Source organism: Leucopleurus acutus, assembly GCF_964270905.1.
Source record: "Leucopleurus acutus genome assembly, chromosome: 17".
NCBI lineage: Eukaryota > Metazoa > Chordata > Mammalia > Artiodactyla > Delphinidae > Leucopleurus > Leucopleurus acutus.
Window position 1 is genome coordinate 6,348,106 of NC_139159.1, and position 27,934 is coordinate 6,376,039.

A 27,934-nucleotide genomic window follows, 5' to 3' on the forward strand; every position below is an offset into this window, starting at 1 on the left:
GTTCTCGTTGATATTCAGTAAATAATCTTTTAAATGATGCATATTCTGATTTCAACTTTTAACCTAATAATTTAAGCTTTTTTTTCCCTTAATAGACACACCTATTTTGAAGTTAAAAAGTTAATTGAAATCTCTTGGACTAAAGTCTGTCATTCCCTTGGTATTTTGTTATAACTGCTAGGGAACAAGGTTTTAAATACGCATTACATTGCATTAAAGAAGTTAACAGAGACACAGAATCTTACTGCTCAAAATCACTACGTAAATTGCGGGGGATAAATGAAAAGCTTTACTTACCCTTTCTATTTTATATGGTGCAACAATGTTGTGTTCTTTAATGAAATATACCTGAGAAAGACAAATCAATACTTGTAAAATATTAAACCTTATCACAGTAATGAGTTACTGTTAATTAGGATGTTATGAATCGAATTTAAATCATTGTTACATAATCTGTTTCCAAAAGCACTTGCATTAATATCAGCATGGCTTTCAAGTTCTGATGTTAAAATAACAAACATTAAATTAAAAAGAGATTCATCAAGGCAACAAGGTAGCAACCACTGCTGGGTAAATACAACGTCTAAGATGTTTTATGAATGTCACCACTTGTACCCAGTAACCAGACAAGTGAAGGAAGCTAATCTAAGGCTGATTTTCTAACAAATGAGTAAAACAAAGTCACTGTGGTATGAAATCCATTCATCAACATAAAGGAAACTCTCTTCTCTAGACAGACACACGCACACACGCGCGCGCACGCACACACACACTCCTCTTTATTCTATCAGCAAAAGAATATTTGGAAGCAAAACTCTAAAAGCCTAAAGAACCATAACATACTTCTGAAACACTGTGACCTGGTAAGTAATCAAAAAACACAAAAGTTGTGTTTATTTGGTTGTGTGCTTAACCCAGGAAGCTTAATGCTTGAAAGAGTAGCTTATATCTAGTCACACCTTGATGTAAAGCTGATTTTGAGTTTATTTGACATGAGACCTCTTATACAAACTACTGAAAGGAGGTGGGAGGATTTGGGGGCTTTATTCTTAAGTTTATTAAAATTATACTAAAATGTGTGTGTGTATATATATATATATATATATATTTTTTTTTTTTTTTTTTGCGGTACGCAGGCTTCTCACTGTTGCAGCCTCTCCCATTGCAGAGCACAGGCTCTGGACCGCGCAGGCTCAGTGGCCATGGCTCACGGGCCCAGCCGCTCCGCGGCATGTGGGATCTTCCCGGACCAGGGCACGAACCCGTGTCCCCTGCAACGGCAGGCGGATTCTCAACCACTGCGCTACCAGGGAAGTCCATAAAATGTATATTTTTTTAATGGAAACCATACTTTCAACTGAAAAAGGACCTACTCCTTTCAAGATAAGGACTTTCTAGAATAAAGCGACAGTGTAGAATGATGCTCTAGACATAATGAGAATACAGGTGTGGACCAGAATCATCAGTCGTGGTGCTCCTTCCCCAAACAGATGTGGCCATAACTGCTCTCATATCCGCCAGTCAAAGCAGCATGAAGTCAAAGAGAGCCTCTGAAATGCTTTCTTCCCTAAAATTATTAGAATCATGGAAGGCAGACTTAGAAAATCACCTAATCTGATATCTCCCAGGCTTCATAAAATAATTTTCAATATGCATTAAAAAGAGGCACGAACAAGAGGGCTAAGTGACCCAAAACCCACTGGAGGCTCTCTGCCCCCGACCATTCACCCCTTGAGAACCTCAACGCTTCGCGTCCAGTCCTATAGCGTAAAGAAATCTCTGCATCTGTTTCCCACAGCTCTTCCCACGCTTGCTCGATCACAGAACGATACTTTTCTTTGAACATTTCAAGAAGCTGGAGATCCGCAAAGAGCGGAACCAACGCTGACCTCTACCCTTTCATTTTCAAGGTGAAGAAGGTGAGATTCACAGCAAAAAGGCAGTGGTAATGAGCTCTACTCCTCTCTCATCTATAATTTTTTAAAGATCTCCAGATGAATTGAGTACAGCTAACCCTTGAACAACATGGGTTTGAACTGCACGGGTCCACTTACATGTGGATTGTTTTCAGTAAATATATTGGAAAAGGATGTGGAGATTTGGGACAATTTGAAAGAAGATGAACTGTGTAGCCTAGAAATATCAGAAAAATTAAGAAATTGTTATGTCGTGAGTGCATAAAATATATGTAGATACTAGTCTATCATATCATTTACAACCATAAAACATACACAAATCTATTACAAAAAGTTAAAACTTATCAAAACTTACGCACACGCTAACAGACCGTACATGGGTGGCACCAATCTTAGTCGAGAGAAATGTAAATAGCTATAAAGATGCAGTATGAAATCACAGCTGCATACGTTCGCTGTAGTTCACACTGTACCACGGTCATAACTTCATAGCCGCCTCCTGTGATACTGCGCTGAGGTCGAGTGCTGAGGGTCACCTCAGAAGGCCGCAGGACGCTATTCATCTTTGCGTGAGCAGCAGTGAATCGGGCATCACAGTAAAAAGTGGTCCCTCCTGGTTCTTGTGCATTTTTCATCGTGTTTAGTCTAAGATCACAAACCCGGAATAACACCACGGGACCCACACGAAGTGCCACTAGTGATGCTGGCCGTGCTCCCGAGAAGCAAAGTCATGACATTACGAGAGAAAGTTGAACTACTTGATACGTGTACCATTGATTGAGGTGAGGTCAGCTGCTGCAGTTGCCACCATTTCAAGATAAATGAATCCAATGTAAACACCATTGTAAAAAGGAAAAGGAAATTCATGAAGCCATCTGGCAGCTACCCAGCAGGCGGGAGAACCTGGCACTTTTTGTGAACTACCTTTTTATCACGTACTGAAAATGCAGCTTTTATGTGGGTGCAGGGTTGCTACGTGATGACTAACATGGAGTCATCATATGACAACTTAAAGCAAAAGGAAGGTGAAGGATCTAAAGCTGGAAAAGTTAATGTCAGCAAAGGATGGTTTGATAATTTTGGAAAGAGATTTCGCTTTGAAAATGTCAAGATAACAGGAGAAGCAGCTTCTGCCAACCAGGAGGCAGCAGACGAGCTCCCAGACACCATTAAGAAAATCACTGAGGAGAAAGGATATCTGCCTGATCAGGTTTGAATGCAGATGGAAGTGCCCTCTTCTGAGAAAAAAAGAAAATCCACAAAGGACGTTCATTAATAAGAGACACGAGGACCTGGATTTAAGGCAGGAAGGGATAGGCTAATTCTGCTGTTTTGTGCAAATGCAATGGGGTCGATGACCAGGACTGCCCTGATCTATAGAGCTGCTGGCCCCCAGCCTTTCAGGGAAGAGGGAACCCCAGCTGCCAGTCTTTTGGTTGGACAACAAGAACCCTTTTTCTGGATTGGTTCCATCGATGCTTTGTCCCGATACAGGAAGTATTCTGCCAGCACGGGACTGCCCTTTAATGTTCTTTTAATTGGACAATACCCCTGGCCACCTAGAACCCCATGAGCTCGACACCAAAGGTGTCAAAGTGGTCTACCTGCCCCCAAACCCAGCATCTCTAATCCAGCCTCTAGATCAGGGGTCGTAAGAACCTTTAAGGCTCATTACATATGGTACTCTGTGCCAAGGACTGTCAACGCTGTGGAAGAGAAATCATGAGAGTCTGGAAGGATTACACCATTGAAGATGCCATGGTTGTTATAGAAAAAGCCATCAAGCCAAAAACAGTACATTCCTACTGGAGAAAACTGTGTCCAGACGCTGTGCATGACTTTACAGGATTTACAACAGAACCTATCAAGGAAATCATGAATCAGATTACAGATATGGCAAAAAGAGGTAGGGGGTTGAAACGTTTCAAGATTTGGATCTTGGAGAAATTCAAGAACTAATGGACACCACACCCAAGGAATTAACAGAAGACAACCAGAGGGAGATGAGAGCTCCCAAACCAGCGCCAGATGATGACGAAGAAGATGTAGAAGCAGCAGTGCCAGGAAACAAACTGACATGAGACCACCTAGCAGCAGGCTCTGATTTCTGAGACTGCTTTTTCACTTCTTTTATGACGTGGACCCTTCTATGTATGACACAGGCACTGGAACTAAAGCAAACGGCGGAAGGAGGATTGCTACCGTATAGCAACATTTTTAGAGAACTAAAAAAGCAGAAAAGTCAGCCAGAAATCATGATGTATTTCCGTAAAGTTAAACTGAATGTGTCTGCCTCTCCTGCCCACCCCGTCCCCCCCATCTCTGCCACCTGCGACAGCAAGACAACCCCCCCTCCCCTACCCCCCGCCCAATGTGAAGACAGACGACAGGAATGAAGACCTCTGGGACGTTCCACTTCTACCTAATGACTAGTGAACAATCATCCTGCCATGCAGTTAATAAACTCACCTGTTGTGTTTGCGTGTGTCTTCATGTGAACATCTAATAAGCACGTGGAGGAAGCGTATGATACGTTTCTGTGTTCATCACTGTCATCACCTAAGCGTTCATAGTGTAGAACATTGTGTGCGAGACTTGTACTGAAGTGGACAGCCTACCCTTGCATAGGCATAAGGGGAGTGATTTTAATATAAGATTAATCATGTGTTAGTTTTCTGGTTTCATAACTTTGCTTTCAAAGAATTACATTACTGTTCATATGTCTTTCTCTATCATCACGGGTTTAAAAAAAAAATGTAATCATGTTTGGGGCTTCCCTGGTGGCACAGTGGTTAAGAATCCTGCCAAGGCAGGGGACACAGGTTCGAGCCCTGGTCTGGGAAGAGCCCACATGCCGCGGAGCAACTAAGCCCGTGCACCACAGCTACTGAGCCTGCGCTCTAGACCCCATGAGCCTCAACTACTGAAGCCCGCGTGCCTAGAGCCCGTGCTCTGCAACAAGAGAAGCCACCGCAATGAGAAGCCCATGCACCGCAACGAAGAACAGCCCCCACTCGCTGCAACGAAGACCGAACACAGCCAAAACTAAATAAATTTTTTTTTAATTTTGAAAATTAAAATGTAACCACGTCTCCATACTGAATTATGAATCTGATACGACACTGTGTGCCGTAACACTTTCATAACGATTCACTCAACAGTGTACAGGCTGGGCTACTGGGAAGCAATCATATTGATGACACAGGCTACGATAAAGCAGTCATCCTGCTGCTTCTTCATTATCAGTGCATGAATCATACTGAATAACACGTTCCTTTTTCACATTATCCTTTCTTTTTTTTTTTTTTTTTTTTTTTTGCGGTATGCAGGCCTCTCACTGTCGTGGCCTCTCCCATTGTGGAGCACAGGCTCCGGACACGCGCAGGCTCAGTGGCCATGGCTCCCGGGACCAGCCGCTCCGCGGCATGTGGGATCTTCCCGGACCGGGGCACGAACCTGTGTCCCCTGCATCGGCAGGCGGACCCTCAACCACTGTGCCACCAGGGAAGCCCCTATCTTTTCATTTTTGATGTCTAATGTTAGTAACACATCTAACATCTACAGTGTTTTGTGTCACATTAAGACAACATTGATGTCGGTCCTGTCATCTTATAAACAGATGACATGAACTTACAGTATGGATAAGTACAGTACATACTGCAAATGCATCTTCTCTTCCTTATGATTTTCTTAACATTTTCTTTTCTCTAACTTATTGTAAGAATACAGTACACAATACATATAACATACAAAATATGTGTTATCAACTGTCTATGTCATCGGTGAGGCAACAGTAGGCTATTCGTAGTTAAGTCTGGGGGGGGTCAAAAGTTATACATAAATTTTCACCTGTTTGTGTGTGTGGGCGTGGGGGTCAGTGCCCCAAACTCCCACTTTGTTCAAGGGTCAGTTGTGTATGACAGGAGAAAAAACATGTCATTTATCTCCGTATTGCCAGTGTTCACACAGTACTGGAGGCACAAATCTATATTGAGCAAATGTGAAATGAAGAAAGGTCATGACCCCAAGCATTATACTATAATTAGACAAGGCTACACATCCTGAGCCGTGGCCTCGGTCGTCACCACGAGTCCCTCTGAGCTCACTGAAGCGGGAGGCGCTGGCCTCCCACCTTCCGACTGCAGTCCTTCATCTCAACCCTCACACACTGTCAGGACTCCTCAGGACCGACCCACACAGCCTGCAGGTACCACACGCTTAACGAACGTTAAGGAACGCATCAGGCATCACAGCTTCTAAGACATATAGTTCTCAATGACTAACTTTAAAAGGATTTCAACATCATTCCCTGTGGCCTTCATTTGAGATTTCTACAAATAATTTCATTGTGCTTAAAAAAAAAATGTGTATATATATATATATGTATGTATATATATACACACACACATATGTATGTATTTATTCATTTAAATGTTCGTTCAGGTTAGAAAAAAATGTTTACTAGGTGCTTCTTACCTGACTGAAAATGAGTGAGATCCCCCCGGATACCGCCCTAAAATGCAGATAGAAGTTATTAAATATATGTAATTTTTTGGTAGAAGTAAAATTACACAGTTAAGACAATGACATACTTTGCAAAGTGTCTATTGGCTCCATTTTCTCCATGTTTTCCTATTTTTATACAATCTCTCAAAGGAATCTGGAAAAAATTGAGAGAGAAATATTATAAAAATAAGCCAAGGTAAAATATATACAAAAAATAGAACCGTTTCTGTTCACATTTAAAATGCATTTACCTTGATGATGGGCTGGGATGTTGCATCCGGTTCAAAAATAACTGATTTTGAACATATTTTTAAGGAGCCTCTGATTTTCCTAGAGATCAAAGTACAAAAGGTTATTATTAATGAACGTAACAAAAGTCACAAAAGAATCATAATACATTTTAACTAGAATGTAGATGACTAAAGTATCAACTAATAAAAGATCAACAAAGAGAAGGGTATGAAAGGTTGGAAAATACAGCAAAAATACTTTCCTCATCTCCCCCTCCCTAGAGGTTAAAGAACCTGCATGTGTCGTAATACGGTCTCACTGGTTGAGCACCGTCGCATGTATTTTATTCGCATTACTTCATCTGGTCGTCACAACTACTGTGAAAGGGAAACAGTTTTCTGATTCTTAAGAAACGCTGATTCCATCCTGTCTGTGGTAAATTCTTTTGACTTTTAATTTCCTATATCTTAAAGAATGATTCAGAAAGCAATACTAAGCATCTAACGTTGATTAGGTAGGAGACTTTTTGTTTTCTTATTTATAATCATGCAAGAATAACAAGAGTTTGAATTTAGAACCCAGAACGCTTTTACCGGTGATTCTGGGAATCAGAATAGGAATTCCGAGAAAAACTGGTTCTATGATGATAAGCAATTTTAAAGACCATCTGCCTACTACTATAATAGCAAATAAATCAGTTATCGGCTTCACCATTCTCCTCCTTTCTTGGGACATTTATACGGCTCCAATGAGTTTTGGGAAAAAGCCTGCCTGAGCATGTTAGAGGCCCATGTGCCTCACTTGCCTGAAGCCAATAAAAATCTACACACTTGTCTTTTATTGACTAGATGACTTTTATCAATTGATCAAACCAAGGCAATAACTTATTATGTAATCAAAACACAGGTTAAGAAATGCTGGAACATCATCATAAAAAAAATCACCTTAAGATTAGTTTCCAAGAGTACTACAAGTATCTACAAGTGAAGCTCTAAGGATCTTACGTTTTTTAAAATCACCTGTATGACATCTGGACTTTTTCTCCAGTCATTCCTCAGTGTCCTAGTAAACGCTTCTTTTTTTTTTTTTTTTTTTTTTTGTGGTACGCGGGCCTCTCCCCTTGTAGAGCACAGGCTCCGGACGCGCAGGCTCAGTGGCCATGGCTCACGGGCCCAGCCGCTCCGCGCATGTGGGATCTTCCCGGACAGGGGCACGAACCCGTGTCCCCTGCATCGGCAGGCGGACTCTCAACCACTGCGCCACCAGGGAAGCACGTGAACGCTTCTTAGTCTGGCCGTTCCAGGGTCTCTTAACTGAAGCAATTATGTTACTTATGCTCTAGAAAGACCGACCTGCTCTTCCTGCTTCTGTACCCCACCCCCACCCCCCAGGCCAAGTCAGTTCTTCTTCTATCAAAGAAATCTCACATTCTCCCTGGCTTACAAATAGGCCAATGGTGTTCTAACCCACAGGATAAAGTCCCATCACAACCTGAGGAAGGCCTACCTCTGTGTACGTAGATAATATGTACCCAGTGCACAAGAAGGCTCGTCATTTAGCCTGCAATTCTTCTTCCTCAAAAGCTCTTTTGAATTTTGATTTTGTATCATTTCTTTCCATGCTGTTATCTGCATTTACTTTGCTAACACCCTAAATCACCTAATAATAACTTAAGTACTTCTATGGCAAGTGCTAAACAAATACAAATAGAATAGAAAATTCCCACGTCTCAATCACCTAGTTTCTGCAGTTGTTAACATGCAGTCATTCTTGTTTTGTGTACAACACCTCAGAACTCTGCTGGATTTTAGATAAATTCCCAGACATCCTATACTTCATTTATATATACTTTAACATGAATCTCTGAAGATAAACTATTTCAATAAATGACCTATCACTGTCACACCTAAAAAAATGAATAATTCCTTAATGTCATCAAGGATACAGCCAGGATTCAAATTTTTCTCTTTCATAAGTGTGTTCTTATAGTTGGTTTGTTCAAGTTGGAACACAAAGTCCATATTACATTTAGTTGACAGGTCTCTCAATATCTCTTAATCTAAGGCAACTTTCATTTTCCTGCATTACGAACTTTGCTAAACACATCTCTGTGGTTTTCCTCTATCCCATTTCCTTTATATAATTGGTAAGATTAAAAGACTTGACCAGCTGGGGTTTGATGTTCTGGTAAGGGTTCGTCAGAGGCAGTGCCCATGTACTTCCCTCGTATCAAGAGGCCACAGTGGGTTCAGGTAATGCCTATCTTGATACGTGCATTAAAAAATTTCTCAGCAGCTTTTCATCTGCTGGTTCAGCAGCCACTGAAGATTCTGTCTACATCAGGGGTTGGCAAACTTCTTCGATAAAGAGCCAGATAGTAAATATTTTCGACTTTGCAGGCCATTTGGTCTCTGTCACTATTCAGTTCTACTTCCGTGTTGCAGGAAAGCAACCACACACAATATGTAAACAAGTGGGTGTTCCAATAAAACGTTATTTACAAAAACAAGTAGCAGGCCAGATCTGACCATAGTTTGTCGACCCCTGATGTAGATCCATTATTCACTAGGGGTTGAAATTTTTAACATTCCCTCTGTGTTTACTATCTAGAATTCATCAACAAAGAGCAGCTTTAATTATCTGTGATTTGGTTACCCTAAAGTACAATTTGTACAAGGAAAGCAGGAAAAATGCTCGATTCTTTACGTTTATCAAGTTTTAGAAAAATGAGTTGGTGTCCTAGTACCTTCAAAGGTAACTGATATACATATATATACACACACACACATGAGAAATAATATATTTACATTACATATATGTCATTATGAACTCATGGATTTGAGCCCTTCTGATACATTTCAATCCACTGCCCTCATTATTCTTTTTTGGTGTTCAATCTGTCCCATTTTTTGCCCAGCTCTTCAGGGTGGCCTTGTGCCCTTTTAATTCACAAGCAGTCATTCCTGATACCTTCCTTTCTTGCCAGTCTGACAAGATGGTCCAGGCTCACCTCCCACATTTCCTCCCCTGATGTAGACTCAGACAAGTCTCCAAGAGCCCTCGTTTCTTTCAGTGGAGAGTAGCATTCAGAGTAGCTCACTGCTACTGAGTTCTCACTAGGCCTTTTCAGAGATCCGAAAATCTTCCTTACCTTTCATTCTGACTGCCCTTGTGCTGAATATGATTAGCTGTATGCTGTTCAAAGTAGTACTCCTCCAAGTTAAGCAGCAGCAAGGAAAATCTAAATTTGGGGAAAAAAACAAAACCGCATGTTTATTTTTTGTAAGTATAAGAAAGCAGAATATTTCAAGCATGTGTTCCCAAAGTGCTTTTCCATCCATTACATCAACAAACACTTACTAAGTGTATATTATATGCCAGGCACTCTTCTCTATCAAGACAGACCTGCCCAGCTATGCCAAAAATAAAATAAATAAAATTGTTTACCAGGTGGATTTATTATTCCTTTACAGAAACTCCAAATTTCATGAAATAAAACCATGTGTAAAACAAATAGCTGGTGGGCACCTCCTCTGTGATGACCTAGATGGGTGGGATGGGGGTGGGTGGGAGGGAGGTCTAAGAGGGAGGGGCTGTATGTATACATACAGCTAATTCACTTCACTGTACAGCAGAAACTAACACACCATTGTAAAGCAATTATACTCCAATAAAACAACAACAACAACAAAAGTTACTGTTGCCTGAACAGAGCTCGGAGCTTTCCCACCTACAGAGTGTTCATCCTTTGTTCCCCACGACTACACACGAGGCTTCCCCACCCCCTCTTCCCCACCACAAACCATTCTCCACTGTCATGGCTCGTGGGTGGGTGAGTTTCTCTTGCTACTTCCACAAGACCAGTGCCTCTGAGAAGCAGATCTTTAGATATTCCTGTTATAACCAATCTAAGGCCTTGTACGCAACAGCTATTTAATAGATAAAACGAGTAAGCTGAACCCAATGGGAATCAGTTCTTTTTAAAGCTTTAAGTGCTTTAAACTTTTAAAAACAAAATAAAGTAACAGAAAAAGTATTAATTTAGTTGCATGGCCACAGAAACAAATATATGGCGAAGAACTGAAAACAACTGTTTTGTTTGTTTTGTGGTAAGGACCAGGAAACATCAACGGCACCCAGAGTCACGGGGTGACGTTTTCACGAAAAGTGTGGTACTTGAGATGTGTCTTGAAGTTCCGGTGTATTACAGGAAGACATCTCGATTAAATACGGCAGAATAAACGTAAGTGTTTATTTCTGCTCCCTCCGGAAAAACACTACAATGTGAACAAAAGTATTTTTTAAATAGTAACCCCCACACACAAACAGACTAATGGAAATCGGAGAGACATAAAAGCAGATGAGAGATACCTATAAATTTGTGAGACGTGGAAAGCAGAGGGGAGGAATGAGCAGTGATCAGAAGCCGGAAGAGCAGATGCCTTCAGAAAAGGTACCAACCAGGAGGAAACCACAAGTTCCACAACCGCAGGTATCAGGTACCAAGAAGGCAGGGATGGAGCCTGGGGGGATGCTTGAAAGTCCAAACGAGGCCAGCAGCCGCGATTCCTCCCCTGATGGTTCTCCCTACACATGGTTTTTCAACAGCAAAATTAAACAAGAGACTCCAAACTAGGCACCCAGCACAGTGCAGAGCAGCGCCACTGCATGAAAAGACAGTGATTACACAGAAAGCAGGAGGACATGTAACACTCCAAGCAGCAGACTGGGGGTTAGTTCTGGAAAAAACTAAATAGCCCTAGAGAAAAGACCTATGGATACTAACATTTCAAAGAACCGTCTACAACATCATCCCACAGTGAAGCCCAACAGAAAAGGCCTGCCCACAGTGACACAGAATTACGTGCTTCACCCTTAAATATGAACGCACACCCCAAGATCACCAGCCTCTAACGTGAAAGAACTAGACCAAACAAGCAGAAGAACACAGCGTGAAGGACTAGAGACAATGAACAGAAGAAAAGGTCAAAAGACTCTAATTAAGATCCTTACAAAGAAGAAATTATATCCATGAAACGAGATACTGCTTGCTTGAAAACAAACTGAACCAACAGAAAAATAACTCATAAATTAAAAATGATGACAGCGGGAACTAGCTTTGCCATCAAAACAGGCAATTTTTATTGGCCTGTTGTACATTGTAAAATCCATGAACAAGAATTCATCACAGGCTAAACTGCCAGAGGTCAGTGTAAAATGCTCACTATTAACACTTACTCTGAATTTCGGAGCAACCACAAAAGTTCAGATTGGTAGGAGCGTCCTCTGATGCCCGAGATAATTTCCAAGAAGGTATAAATCAGACAGATACTAAGTACCTTGGCCCTTACTTTTAGCTGGTATTAATAAGTTGAAACCTTTTGCTTGGGCTGGAGCTATGCAACCGTCTCTCCTCCTTCTTCCTCTCCCCACTCCTCCTCTTAGAGAGAGGGTAACTATTCATCAATAAGACAATGGCATAATTTTGTTGCTATAAAAATAGCCTTCATATGGGCTTCCCTGGTGGCACAGTGGTTGAGAGTCCGCCTGCTGATGCAGGGGACACAGGTTCATGCCCCAGTCTGGGAAGATCCCACATGCCGCGGAGCGGCTGGGCCCGGGAGCCATGGCCACTGAGCCTGCGCGTCCGGAGCCTGTGCTCCGCAACGGGAGAGGCCACAACAGTGAGAGGCCCGCGTACCGCAAAAAAAAAAAAGGCTAAAATAGTAAATCTTAGGTGTGTGTTTTTTTAAGTTTTCTGGATTTTTAAAAATTTTATTTAAGTATGTGTTTTTTATGCCAATAAAAATATAATCACATCAGCTATTGTATGACTAAAGTCATTATTTTGGTAAATGAATTATATCCTCCTTAATTTACTAATATGCCTATTTTGTAAGTAATATAAAACACATGATAAAGGGATATAACCACATCATTATTCAGAGGATTAAGAAACTTTTCTGAGTTTATTTTTTTCTTTTTACTGAAGTATTCAGTTATACCTGCTTGAAAATTTTTGTATGTAAAAAGTATTACTGTAAAGTTTCATGGTATTCTGAACAATGATTTTCAAAGTGCATTCCATGGAGTAAAACGTTCCAAGTTTTAAAAAAAAGTAAAAATAAAAACACTTTTATAATTTTATGATCTCCCTCATTAGTGGTGTATCAGACTGTAAATTATCTCTTTAGGAGACTCGGGGCCCTGCTCCTGGGTATTCCTTAGTTTACTCCATCTTTACAGAGGTGTAGTGACATTTTCTTTAGATAAACTGACTCATTCTGCAATTTAACTTTCCTGAAAAAGATGCTGTCCCACCCTCATGTCACCTAAATTGCAAAGCATACTTACTGTTCAACACTTAACCAACAACGTAAGACAAGTTCACCCCAGGCCAGCCCTCAGAGTTAACCCTGCCTTCACAGCTACCCAACAATTATTCAACACTCTGTTGATAAACAGTATTTATAATGGAGCCAGAAGATTTTGCTAGTCAATCATTTCTCTAGTTGGAGATGTAAAACTAGCTTCACTGTGAAGAGGATTGTGAGACCGCAGGAAGGGCCAGGACACCTTAGTGACACGTGCACGGCGGCAGAAAGGGCCCGAGTGGCCTGTATTTGCATCTCTCCTCTGAACACCCCACTATCCTTGGATTAAGCTAGACTGTAGGGCCCCCACTACCTAGAGAGCCGGTTGAACTAAACTGGGCATTTTTGGTAAGCTTCTTAAAATGGCCTCTGAAACAAGGAATGAATTAAGAAAATGTTTAAGAGACAAGAACACTGTCCAGTGACCCACTGTTAGAAACGTGCCCCCAAGAATACATCTGACAGCAACCTCTGAATAGGCAAACAAATCTTACCTAACTATACGAACATCCATTTCTCCTTTCTCAATTCTGCTATTAAGACATCACAAAACCAAACCTTAGTCTCTGCGAGCGTTCAGCTGAACTAAATCGACTGCATTTTCCTGACCTACCAGTCAGAACTCTGTCAAAAAAGATCAGATGAGCATGAAATGACTTCATACTGAATTCATGCTGGAGACGGATGACAACTTCCTCTCCTAGCCGTCTATAAAAATCTGTCTGATCTAGAATTAGCACTCAACCTACTTATGCACATATGCTCTTTCTGCACCTTTCCAAGTTCCTAGATCATGGAAACATGCTGTGGTTCCAAACTCAAACTCTCCCAGGAGTTTACACCAGGAGACCTAGGCACATGGGTGTCCTCCGCATCTTAACCCATCTTCTGAAAGTCTAGCCTGTCACTTTCAGTCTGATGGTATCATTAATAGAATACAAAATAAGAGCCACTTCCTCTGTCATGAGTAATATTTTACACTGCTGGGCTGGGCCGGGCCCTAGGCAAGAGCCTAGTTTTACACACAACTTCAGGAGACTTAAAATATATATATATATATATATATATATATATATATATATATATATATTTTTTTTTTTTTAACCTGTAGCATCGTTTAAAGCAAGCACTCCTCTGGGGCTTTAACCTTCTTGATGCTAACTTACAGGACTGTGATATCCTCTTAATCTGTCCTTGGTTGTTGCCTTTCTTGCTTTATATATTTTTTAAAAAAAATTATAAGCTCGGAGGAATACTACGTGTACCACCATTCTCTGTTTATTTGCTTGTCTGATTTTTTTTGTAACTCTTCACCAAAGACCATTTGGATTGGACGTTCTGAATTCTATTTCTGACAGTTTGACAAACTTCCTAGGTCAATATCCTTTTCAGAACTGTCCAGTAATGATCCTGTTTTATTCCCCTTCCTGGAAACTTACAATATCTGCCTTCTGAAAAATTTAGTTTCTATGCATGTCAGAATCCTTCTTAATCTCCCTGGGCTTCAACAATAAATAACTTGATACCACTGCCTTTTCTGATGGTTTCTGTCATTGCTACTTGCTTAATGACTCTTTAATACTCAGAATTTTGAAAAGTTCTCAAGCTCTCTGCCTTAAAATAATTCAAAATTTCAACAAGGAAAGGCAAGGAACGGGAATTAGATCTCATCAAGCTTCGGCTGGGTGAGGTCTCTCATTTTCTGTGTTGCCACTTCCTGTTTTCAATCTCCCTCAGGTACACATCCACCATTTTTTTCCACCCACTTGGGTGGCCTGTAACCAATGAACACAATTATGTTATCTCTGTTCCTCTTTCCCATAAGTCCTCCGGGTTCTTCCGCGTGGTTCACGGACTCCCCTGCAGACGCAGATCTTCAGAGCCCACTGCCTCACCTCCTAATGGGTCTCCCCTTTTTGAATAGGTCTACAGCTTTTTAGCACTAGATTCTGATCTTGAGTCCCATCCCATCAAGCTTCAGTGACACCTAAACACATATTAATCCCCTTTTGTAATAAAACTTCACTCATTTTATTATCCATGTTCTATGCATTTTTGCATAGGGACATCTGAGTGATTAAATATTATTTCTAGTCCCTGAACCAGTTGTTTTCTCATGTAAATTACTGGCCCTTCCCCCCTGGAGCAGCATTTCATGCCCGCTGTCCCCCAGGGTAACCAATTTCACTATTTCATCTGGCCCTCGGATCCCTTCCCTTGGGAGTAAGTTTAAAACTCTATCAGACCCTCGGAAATTACATTCTCCTTTGACGATGTGAGACGCAGTTACTTCCTGGCCAAGATGGCTCAGATGCCGAAATGCCTTTCACTGACACCATCCACAACCTGTGAGAACAAATGGCCACCGTATCACCTAAGCTCTCAAAGTCTTTCAGTTTCTTCACCAGGGGTCACAGCCCCAGGGAGGATACTTCCGTGAGCCTTCTCTACACTATCAAGAAGATAAAAGCTGGAAGATAAGTTTGAAGGAAGAGACAACAAGGAATCTAGATGAATGCTTAATTACTGTAATCTACAACAGTGCTTCCCGAACTTCAAGCATCTGGGGATCTTGTTAAAATGCAGATTCTGGGGGACTTCCCTGGTGGTCCAGTGGTTAAGACTCTGTGCTCCCAATGCAGGGGGCCTGGGTTCGATCCCTGGCCCTGGCCAGGGAACTAAGATCCCACGTGCTGTGTGGTGCAGTCAAAATAAAAAAATCAAATTAAAAAAAAAGACAGAAAAAAAGCAGATTCTGATGTGGAAGATCTGAGTGGAGCCTGAAATTCTGTATTTTCTAACAAGTTCCCAGGCGGAGCTGAGGGGATGGCCCATGGACCACACGTAGTAACAGGGTGCTAATGTCGCCATAAACCAGGCGTGGAGCGTTCCTGAATCATAGTAAGTTTCAGAGATACCATAAAATAAGCACTGGCCTAGGATTTAAAACAGCAGCAGCATGCTGTGGTAGAAAAGCGGCTGGACTGGCTCAGAGGACATCTGCTCTAGACTTAGTGCAGCCACGTCTTGGCTTTGGACTTTTAGCCAAACACTTTGCTTACTCAGGCCTCCAGCTACAAAGTGAGGGGAGGGAGCTATAGATTAGATTACCTCAAGAGTCCTTCCTTAATCAGTGGGTTTACAGATTAAATAAACCTGGGCCTAAAGAAATCAGCAGGAATTCCATTTCAGGCATCACGGCAGATGAGATGTCCAAAGAAACAATCTCGATACAGATCCTCTAAAACTGCTGGATAAATTGCTAAAAATTTCAAATGCTCGGCTGAGGTGATAGAAAAGTAAGGGAAAGTCTTAGAAGAGAGAAACAAGTCAGCAGGCACTGGAGCGGTCTTTTCCCAACTCTGAGTAACAGAGCCTGAATTCAGGAGGGGACAGTCATGGGGGCAGGGGGAGGGAGTAGAAAAAGCTAGGACCCCTCAAGTAACACCCTTTGAGGGTGGAAATAAAAAACCACCCACCCTACTTCCCCCAGAGGGATATGGTAGGACCTTGGCTCTGGGCTGGGGACAAAATAAGTTTCCTTTAGAGCCTGAAACCACAAGCCTGCCTTGACACACATTTGGGGTTAGAATTCACACTACCTTTCTGGCCGAATAAAACTCAAAACAAACCACTGTGGTCTCTCCCCCAGCCCCAGGCAGATATACATGCAAACACTTTCTGGGAAAATACACTTTAAATCCAGACCTCCAAGAATTCCCGAAAATAACTCAAGGAACAAAAGGCCACAATCCAAAATCATAAATCAAGTGAGGAAGTAAGATTACTGAATGGAGGTCAGTACAAGAAGCAAACTACTCAATGAAACCTGTAAAGGCTACAGATAATTATTTTCTGTATCTGATCATTACAAGGATAAGTTTAAAGAAATAGAAGGACATCAAAAGTACAAGAAAGGAACACACTTTCATCAAAAATGATCAGGCAACCCAAACAAAACTAGAAATTTTAAAATATAATAAGTGAAATTAAAACTTTAGAGGGATAGACAGCAAATTAGGCAACTAGAAGAAAAAAATTAGTAAACTGTAAGATGGATTTAAATAAGCCAAAATGCAGCACAGAAAAAAGATATGTATTAAACAGTCATTTTGAGATATTAAAAGAATGGGGAGAAGCAATATTCCAAGAGCTAAAGGCTTGGCTACAAATTTTCCAAAACTACTCCAACTTTAGGAACCCCATCCAGGAGAGATGAATAGAAGGAAATGTCTGTATAGACAAACAGCAAAACACTACAAAGAAGGGACCTTAAAAGCAGCCAGAGAAAAGGCAGATTCCTTACAAACAGCAGTGAGACGAATGACAGGTGTTTGTTGCAGGCTGGTCTCCCAGAATGGAAGGTGGCCACCCACAAAGCTCCAGAGACCTGCCCTGACCTGTGTTAAAGGCAACAGTCTGGGTCAACAAGACTGAACCCCTGGGACTTCCCTGGTGGCACAGTGGATAAGACTCCGTGCTCCCAATGCAGGGGTCCCAGGTTCGATCCTTGGTCAGGGAACTAGATCCCACATGCGTGCCGCAACTAAGGAGCCCGCCTGCCGCAGCTAAGACCCAGCACAACCAAATAAATAAACACATAAATATTAAAAAACAAAACAACAACAAGGTTGGACCCCAGTACCTTAATCATGCCAGAGGAAGTGTTGGCAGCTCCCTAACCATGAACACAGACACGTGAACCTACCCGACCATATTATGCAGACTCAAGTGCAACACTTAGACAGCCCCCTATCAAGCCAGGGAAGGGACCAGGCCAACCCACAGCCACAAATGTCGCACTGGGCCTGGCGAGCAAGGTTCCATCACAGCGTAACTCCGCTGTGTCCCAGCCCTGGGTCACCCCATGGGGTCCAGGCTTCTCCTGGAGTCTGCAGCCTGACCCTGCCAGGGAGCTAAGAGCCACACCAGGAGGGCGCGGCGCATCTGTCACTGATCTCCCTCTCCTGTGCTGAGTCTCCCCCACCAGTGCTGCCCCAGCAAAAGCCTGACGCATATTCCTGGCCATTCGCCTTCCTTTGCAGAATCTTCAAAAGGCTGAGAGAAGTATACATCCAGCAAAACCAATTTTCAAAACAAGGGCAACATAGGGACATGTTCAGACGGACAAAAACAAACATAGTTTACTATCATCAGACCCTCATCGGGGAACTTCTAAAGGACATTCTTCAGGAAAGAGAAAATTCTGTAGGGAAGATATTATATGCAAGAAGGAATGCCAAGACAATGGTAAATATGCATGTAAACTATACAAGCATTAAGTAAATAATTATAATGTTTAATTTGTAGGCTTAAAATATATTGAAAATACTGGACAATGACAGACTATAATTTTTTTTTTTTTTTTTTCCGGTACGCAGGCCTCTCACTGCTGTGGCCTCTCCCGTTGCGGAGCACAGGCTCCGGACGCGCAGACTCAGCGGCCATGGCTCATGGGCCCAGCCGCTCCGCGGCATGTGGGATCCTCCCGGACCGGGGCAGGAACCCGCGTCCCCTGCATCGGCAAGCGGACTCTCAGCCACTGCGCCACCAGGGAAGCCCCAGACTATAATTTAAGATGGGCCAACAGGAATTAAGTGTTCCAAGGTCCCAATATTGTTAGGAAGGAGGGTAAAGAGAATGATTAGCCTCAGACCTTAAGTTAAATATAAATGTTAAAATTTCGAGGGTTAGCACTATAGAAACAGAAACAATATGTAACTCCCACACTCTTCAGGACAAATGAAAGGGAACAAGGGGATCTTAGTTAATCCAAACCAAGGAAAAATAAGAAAAAATTAAAGAACAAAATAAAAATGATTCCAAATAAATTGGTAATATAACAAATGTAAATGGGCTAATCTGTCAAGACAAGAAGTATCAGAACAAATTAATAAAAAGTTCAACTACAAACTATAAGAAATAAGCCTAAAATCTAAGGACAAGAAAAGCTGGAAGTAAAAGAATGAAAAATTATATATAATGCAAATAACCAAAAGAAAACTAATATAGTTATATTAATATCAGACAAAATAGAAAAAGAATCATTACTAGGAATAAGGAGGTCATTATCCATTGATGAAAGATTCAATCTGCTAAGAAGACATCAATTCTAAGTTTAAATAGACTTAATAACATACCCTGAAAATAGTTATAGCAGAAATTGATAGAAATACAAGGTGAAGTTAGCATCATGAACCCTCTCTCAATCAGAAAAAATTCATTCAAGATCTAAATAACTAACAAGCTTAATGTGATATATATACAGAATCCTGTACCAATATTAATATACATCTATTTTCCACCTCACATCAAACATTTGTGAAGATTGACTACATACTAAGTCATAATACAAAACTTCAAAGTATTAGTATTATGCAGACCCCATTCACTGAACACATGTTAAAAAATTAAAAAAAAAAGATAACTTGCAAAATCCATGAGTTGGAAATGTTAAATATCTGATGAGAAAAAGATGGAATCACAGTGGCATTTAGGAAAAAACCAAGCGATGAATTCCTTAAATGCCCATTTTATATCACATTTGAAAAACCATACAGCCAACACACTCAGAATCCATTTATGGGAGATTCTGGTGTCTTCTTAAATGGTAACCATTTTGGAAGATGCTAATTTGAGACAGTAATAAGGGAATAAGATGGTAGGCTAGTAACGCATTTTGGGTAAAGCCAGTATAAATTCTAAGTTAATCAAAAAATTAGCAACATTTATTTCCACTTTCACTGTTTTTTTTGTTATGTAAGAAAAGTAACTATGATGTAAAGAAATAGGATTTATGTCGATTTCTCTCTGCCCATCAGCAGTCCTGACTAACTGAGCGCCGATTCTGCAGTTTACCTCCATTTTCGACACCTGGCAAATCCCAGCGAGGTATTCAAGGAATAGGATGACCAGCCTTAAAAACGAAAGATTAAACCAGAGTCACGAATCACTCTGCCATCTCAGCAAGTATTTTCAGTGTAACAAACACAGAACCAATTGACAAAATAAACCTATTAAGTAAAAGATATTTAATATCAGCCAAGAAATTTAATATCGGCATAAGCAAGAGAAGTATCCACACATGGCATGTTTGAAGCAAAGATGAAGTCTAAGGAATGCCTGTAAAACGATTAATGCAATATGTGAGCCCAATACAGAACTCATAGTCATCACGTTTTATCCTGGAACGACAACTTACAAGCCACAGCTAAGCAATTTGTTCTGTGACACTTAAGAGAGAAAACTGACTCTCTTCCAGTGGGGACATGCCTCAACTCTCTCAATTTCTATATCATCCAAAAAGAAAACAGCTGTGGTTCCCCCACACCACTCCTAGATGTGAACGTAAAAATATACAATTAGCTTACTCCTAAATCTTGAAATAGAAATATCTTAAGTAGCAGCTGTTTGTAGAATACCCTCGTATGCTAGCCCACTGTACACATCTGCCTTTCCCGACAATTCCAAGGGAAGCGATGGGAATTGTCTTTTTAGATTTGTTTGCATTTATTTTAACACCTGCAATGGACATTTTAGAACACCAGTAAGATCAACATGGCTCCTTCCCACTAAGTCTTAAGCGGGATAACACTGTACTTAATCTGAATAGCCAGTACCTCTTGTTTTCTAATACTGAAAACTACCCAGAGCATTTCTTTACAGCATCACCAATAAATGATACCACTGTATAGTCGTCTAAATCAGAAACCTGAGAGTAGGACTGCTAGGTTTAGCAAGTAAAAATACAGGACACCTAGTTAAATTGGAATTTCAGATAAATTACAAACATTTTTTTAGTATAAGTACGTACCAAATATCACATGGGACATACTTATATAAAAGGTTACTCACTGTTCATCTGAAATTCAAGTTTAACTGGGCATCCTGTATTTTATCTGAGAACTCTAAGCTGGGATTCTTCCTCTATTACCTTCTACATGCAGTCCACTCCACCAAGACCTATCAGTGCTACTTCCTAAAAACATCTAAAATCCATCCACATGGGCTTCCCTGGTGGTGCAGTCGTTAAGAATCTGCCTGCCGATGCAGGGGACACGGTTCGAGCCCCGGTCCAGGAAGATCCCACATGCCGCGGAGCAACTAAGCCCGTGCGCCACAACTACGGAGCCTGCGCTCTAGAGCCCACGTGCCACAACTACTGAGCCCATGTGCTACACCTACTGAAGCCCGCGCGCCTGGAGCCCGTGCTCTGCAATGAGAAGCCACCACAGTGAGAAGCCCGCACACCGCAACAAAGAGTAGCCCCCGCTCGCCACAACTAGAGAAAGCCCGTGTGCAGCAACGAAGACCCAACACAGCCAAAAATAAATTTAAAAAATAAAATAAAATAAAAATCCATCCATTTTTCTCCATTTCTTCTGCCACCACCTTGGTCTAAGCCACCAATCTAAGAATCTCCCAACAGCCTCTCTGCTTCTACTTTTGTAGAAATATCACTTATTCTAAATATATCAGCATTTATTTCTCTTAGTGTGAAGCTGATGCTAACTTCAAGTTTCTCCTTTCTGGATCATTATTGGGTAGCAGCAGAAATCTCAAATCTCTAAAGCAGCGTGACAGGGACCAATGAAACTGCAACTCTGAAGAGGTGAGGCTTTCATGGTGACCTCTGAAACAGTTCCAAGGAAAGTAACAGTTCTCTTGGGTATGCCGGAGTCAATGACCTGTCAATCATTTTGCTAAATGGTGTTTATTGCCACAAAGAGATAAGCTAGGGGAAAAAACCTGTGCAGCCAAGGTAAATTTGGGGCTCAATAAAGTTGGTTTAAAATACTCATCTTGGGACTTCCCTGGTGGTCCAGTGGTTAAGAATCCATCTTGTAATGCAGGGTACGTGGGTTCGATCCCTGGTCAGGGAACTAAGATCCCACATGCCACGGCACTACTGAGCCCTTGCACTACAACAAGAAAGCCCATGCGCCTTAACTACAGAGCTCATGCGCTCCGGAGCCCACACGCCACAACTAGAGAGAAGCCCGCGCGCTGCAACAAGGAACCCACTGCAACGAAAGATCCCATGTGATGCAACTAAGACCCAATGCAGCAAAAAAAAAAAAAAAAAAACCACCAAATAAATATTTTAAAATAAAATAAAATACTCTTGTCTTTCAGAGAGAATTCTAAGATTTAGAAAGAGACTGCTTGACTATGAGACATATTCCTGTCATTTAAACTGCTATTCTAGGGACACCATCCTGGTTAGTGTACCCATCAACTCAAGGTTGCAAAGCCACGGGGCAGGGCATTAGAGAATTTGGGCAGTCAGGAAGTAGGATTCAAATAAAAATATGTAGCACTGACTTTTTCCGATTACCGATGCTTAAGAACAGTTGCTGCCTCCTGACGAATAATTATTTTGTTGTGAGAGCTACAGTCATCCCTGAGGGCTGCTAGCCTGTCACGCTGCCCGATCAATGGATACCAACAAAGCAGCTTATACACAGAAATGCCAGGGCGGACTTTAAGATTGGTGTGACGCTGCAGAGCTGCACAAGCTAACCCAATTAAACACAAATTACTGTCGTAGAAATAACTGGCAGGTCTAAAGAAAGCAGGATTCCCTGTATACCAAAGAAGCCATAGAATTGTTACAAATGACTCCTAGATCATAGAACATGATGGCAACTCAAGTGTTTCAAAGTTCTTACAATGTAAATGTGAACATTCATCTATTTAATACAGAATACCAAGTCTTAATGTTGTTGGTACTGAACAAAGAAACTATTCACGCCCTCTCCACATGAAACAAGCATTACAGACGAAGTCCCAAAAGCCTCTTACAAGAGTGAGTTACTTTATTCAGGATCCAGTTATCACTACTCAATAAACAAGCCTGTCTGTGGATAAAGCCTAATCACGCTACCAAAATCGTTCTTGGAAGCCCTATCCAAGATACGTTTTTTTGGTATATCTTCTTCTCTACAGTGGAAAATGAAATTCCAGGCTATGGATATGCTGGCAGAGGCCAACATTAGAGATGAGAAAAGGGTATGAATGTTTGCACCGGGGTCCAGTCAATCCCCATACAAAGAAGTGTGGGCGCTGCAAGATCGCACAAGCCTTAAAGTCTGCACTTGTTATCTCATGTACAATCTGCTTCGTTGGTCCCCACTGATCACACAACACCAGGGCAGGCTAGCAGCACTCCGAGATAACTGGCTCCCACATCCAAAACACTCTGTGTAAAATGACTCATTCCCAGCTCCTTTTGGCACCTGGGACAACAGACCCAAGGACCAGCAAGCTGTCTCACTAGAAATGCACTGGAAGTCTACTTAGAAGAAGTGAGCTTTACTCATAAGGGACTTCTTCCCTTGGAGGCTGAGGATCAGAAACTCTTGAACCATAACTGCTTCGAGGCCATTTCAGCCTTTGCTCGTGGGACCCCAAATCCTCACCGGGATGCCGGTGATCCTGACTGTCGTGCCTCAGCGCTCAGGAGTTCAGAGCCTTCACATGCACTTACAATAAGGTCCACTGCTCGGCAGACAACGTCTGGCGGGCTGGACCCGGGCTTTTCTCAGAATCAGGCCTCCCTCAGAGGCTGTCTCCCAGCCCAGGAGGGCAGGGATCTGCCCAGGCATTTGCTTGAGGGCTCAAGTCCGCGGTAACAAGGCGCGGTGATGGGGGACACCTGCGTCTACCCCGCAGGCGGGGGGTCCCCGAGCCGCGCGGTGCCGCCCGAGAGTACAAGCCGGCGACAGGGGGCCGAGCGCTGGGACCCGACGCCTGGGGCCTGGGGGGTGGGCGTCGGGGGTCCGCCGAGCCCACTTACACCCCACGCCCCCCCCCCACCCCCGCGCGGCCCCTTCCGGGTGAGCCGCGCCGCGGCGGCGGGACCCGCGTGGCCGGCCGGGCTTCGCCTGCGCTCGGCTCCGCCGCGGGATGGGCCCCGGTCCGGCTCCTGCTGCTGCCCCCGCGGCCTCGGGCCCCCAGCGGGCCCGGCCTCCGCCCGCCCGCGGCTCGGCTCTTCCCCGGGGCCGGGCGCTCACCTCTCCTTGGAGTAGAGCTGCAGCTGCTGCTCGCGCCGCTTCTTCCGGATAAACGCCATGGAGGGAGGGAGGGAGGAAGGGCGGCGCGGGCGGGCGGGGCGCGCGCGGCTGCGGCTCCGGCTCCGGCTCGGACTCCTCCGCCGCTCCGCTGCGCCGCCGGCCGAGGAGGTCGGGGAGCCGCGGAGGCGGGCCCAGCAGCCGGCCTGCGAGGCCCGGCCGGGAGAGCACGCCTGCGGCCTGGCGTCCCGAGCGGCGGCGCTGGCGTCCCGGAGCCCACGCTGCGCCCGGCGTCCGGCAGCGCTCACCGCCGCATCCTCTCGGCGTGGGGACTCGGGGCGCCGTGACTCAGGCCGGAGGAGGGGCGCGCAGTCACCCGAGGCGCCCCGAGCTCAGCCGCCGGGTGCCCGGGACACAGAGGCCGGCCTAGGGTCTCTCCTTAGACCCCAAACGTCCGCTGCTTCACCAGCTACCCCGCAGCTCCGTTTCGCTACTTTACGCTTGAAGACGGAAGACAGCCCGTGATCTCTGCCAATTTGTTGGCCACAGGGGTTCCGAATAACATTTGGGCCTTTTATCTCTTGGTAATTGAAATAATTAGTCACATGACTTTCTCTTTTTCTTAACAGCTTTATATAACTCACATGCCAAATAATTCAGCTGTTTATAGTGCAGCATTCAGTGGTGTTTAGTATATTCACAGATATGTCCAATTATCATTAGAGTTGAAACTAAGCAGGACCCGCGGGGTTGGAGGATCCTGGGTACCAGAGCCTTGTCGTGCTCCTTGTTTTTTGTTTGAAGAAAAAGGCTTTGGTCTCCTAGGCCTTTCCTGCGTTGCGAAGGGCAGATTCAAACAGCTACTAATCAGGGAAGTGAGGGATGGCAGAAACAAAGGAATAGCAGTCAAACAATAGCGCTTCTACAAAGCAAAGCCCTAGTTCCTCCTCAAGGGAAACACAAAAGCTAGCTCTGAGCTCAGAATCCTGTAGGAACTAAGGCCCCCAACCAGGTGGAGGATGGTAACTTCAGGCTGAGCCCAGGGTTCCTGGAGCTCCGCCCTGTGACCTCCACCAACCAATCAGATAAGTCACACACCCTTCGTCGCTCACCCCAAATTTCGCCTGTAAAAACCCTTCCCTGAAAACCACCCAGGGAGTTCAGGTCGTTTGAGCACGGGCCACCGGTTCTTGTCGGCTGGCCCCTGCAGTTAGCCTTTCTCTGCCCCAGACTCTGACGTTTTCAGTTTGCGCGGCCTTACGGTGCGTCAGGCCCGCGAACTTGGGTTTGTCAGCGCAGTTTTGGAACATTTGCACCACCTGAAGAAACCCACTCACCGATACCCTTTAGTTATCCCTGCAAGCCTCCCAACCCCATCAAACACTGACCAACTTAGTCTCTAGGAATTTGCCTATTCTGGACATCTCATAAAATGCAATTATAGATTATATAGCCTTTTATGTCTGGCTTCTTTCATTTAGCATAATGTCTTCAAGGTTCCTCTCAATACTGTAAACAGATAGGGTTAGGGGGTCCACAGAGAAAGTGAACCAGGCATGGCTTTCTTGACAGAAGCCTAAGCCATTTTGTGATCTAAGCCTGGACACAATGCTTGTCCTTGAACCGGTCTCAGTAACAATGAACTTAAGAGAATAAAAGGACAAACTTATCAGGCAGGAGAAGCAACAACAGCAAAGATAACAAATCAGCTGTAAAGACTCCCAGGTCTATTTCAATGGTAAAGACTAGCTTAAAACACTGCCTTGAGCTGTTTTGCATAATTTAAATCCCACCTCCGGTGCCCAACCACCAGATCAAGTGGAATCTAAGGGATGATGACGGTGACCTTTTCTGACCCTCGACTTCAATCAACTAAAATTTGGACTCTGCCTACTGCCAAGCCCCTTCATGAATATGCATGTACCCATAGCATAGGACTTCCCTAATTTTGTTGTTTGGAGAGACACTGCTTTAGGAAACACTCGCAGTGTTCTCCTTATTCACTGCAAGTCATAATAAACCCTTTCTTCTCCCAGTCTTTGGCTTGGTTGTGTCTTTTGCCTCTACACCCACCAAGAGGTGAACCCAGTTTTCGGGTAACAGTACGTCATTCCTTTTTATGGCTGAATAATACTCCATTGTATGGACTTACCACATTTTGTTTATCCATTCAGCAGTTGATGAACACTTCAGTTGTTTACACCATTTGGCTATTATGAATAATACTATGAACATTCATATACAAGTTTTTGTATGGACATATGTTTTCATTTCTGTTGACTACACACCTAGGAGTTCCATTTCCATCAGCAGTGTATAAGGGTTCCAATTTCTTCACATCCTTGGCAACACTTGTTATTATCTAACTTTTTGATTATAGCTATCCTAGTGGATGTGAGTTATGACTCCTTAATATATCCTAAGAATGAGCCTGTGGTTGTTCACCTTTGAGGGATTCTTAAATAACAAACTTTAAGTTGTATATATGCTGACACACACCTAATATTGTCTTACAGACCAGGTTCTGAACGGTTAAATTTTTAAAGCTTCAAGGTCAATGTGTATTTCAGCTCTCTAGTATGTGGAAAACAATATGCATAAGGTGGCCACCATTACAATTTTTTGGAATGAATAAAGGTACGTGGGTGCCCTGTGACCTGGATTGAGTCTAATTGAAACTGTGGACCTCATATTAGGACTTGAACCCATGTGCCAGGACGGGAACCCAGCCAAAACCCAAACTGGGACTTGAACCCAGGATCTTTTGAGATCACACGCCTGGTCTCAGGACTTAATGAAGCTCAGGTTCTTTATGTCTCATCACAGAAAGAATTCAGTGAGTGGCAAAGTGATGCCTAAGTAGTTAATTTATTCAGAGAGATACACCCTCCACGGACAGAGTGTGGGCCATCTCAGAAGGCGAGAGGGCCCGAAATATGGGCTGGGTAATTTCATGGGCTAATGAATGGGAGGATTGTTCCAACTATTTGGGGGAAGGGGTGGGGTTTTCCAGGAATCGGTCCACTGCTCGCTTTTTAACCTTTTATGGTCGGCCTCGGAACTGTCATGATGCTGGTGGGTGTGTCATTCACCTTGCTAATGTATTACAATGAGCGCATGAGGCTCGAGGTCTACTGGAAGTTGAATCTTCTGCCTAGTTGGACCTAGTTGGTTCTCACCAATTTTTGTCATGTCCTATGGCTATATCATTCTTTCACGGGTCCCTCCTGTTTTGTAATGACCAAGTGCTACACAGAATCTACAAGGTAAAAAGATGTTGGCAATATTAGCCCAGTGTTCCTATAGGAAATTGTGATGTAGTCAGGTAGCCAAGACAAACATGAGAAGGTACATGATGAGATAAGATAATAAAATTTGCCAAGAGGTACAACATGATAACTTTCTATATGAGAAGTGCTACAATAGATGCTATGAGTTCGGAAGAGAGAATTCACCTTGGCTGGAATAAGGCAGGAAAACAGCATGCAAGTTTTCTCCATGTAGTTAAACGATAAAGGATGATGGGACCCTGGTGGGTGGAGAGTGACAACGATTCTTTCCCTGACCGAACTCTAGCCAAGCCCCTTTGAGCTTTCTTCTCAACTAGGCCTCAGCCTTGGCCTAGAAAAACGACAGACCCTCAGCACAAATGATTTTGCCTACCACCCTCCCGCCACGTTAAAAGACTTGTACAAACACTAACAGCTTCTTTTTTCTTTTTTTAAACAACTATCTTTTTTTTTTTTTTTTGGCTGCGTTGGGTCTTCGTTGCTGCGCACAGCCTTTCTCTAATTGTGGCGAGCGGGGGCGGGCTTCTCTTGTTGTGCAGCACAGGCTCTAGGCGTGTGGGCCTCAGTAGTTGTGGCGCACGGGCTTAGTTGCTCCGCGGCATGTG

The 27,934-nt window shown here is 43.1% G+C and overlaps 1 protein-coding gene across 2 annotated transcripts in view; it reads right to left on the bottom strand.

The window, feature by feature from the left end:
* Positions 1-24,299, bottom strand: part of NSMAF (neutral sphingomyelinase activation associated factor) — a 61,196-nt gene extending 36,897 nt beyond the window's left edge. For both annotated transcript variants that reach the window (XM_082858765.1, XM_082858764.1), the window contains exons 1-6: positions 24,043-24,299; positions 9,805-9,894; positions 6,674-6,752; positions 6,509-6,576; positions 6,393-6,429; positions 298-348 (exon numbers count right to left, since the gene is read on the bottom strand). In XM_082858765.1, coding sequence (XP_082714891.1) covers positions 298-348; positions 6,393-6,429; positions 6,509-6,576; positions 6,674-6,752; positions 9,805-9,894; positions 24,043-24,101 — 384 coding nt within the window. In that variant the 5' untranslated portion in view covers positions 24,102-24,299. The remainder of the gene's footprint in view (positions 1-297; positions 349-6,392; positions 6,430-6,508; positions 6,577-6,673; positions 6,753-9,804; positions 9,895-24,042) is intronic.
* Between the last annotated feature and the right edge of the window lie 3,635 nt (positions 24,300-27,934).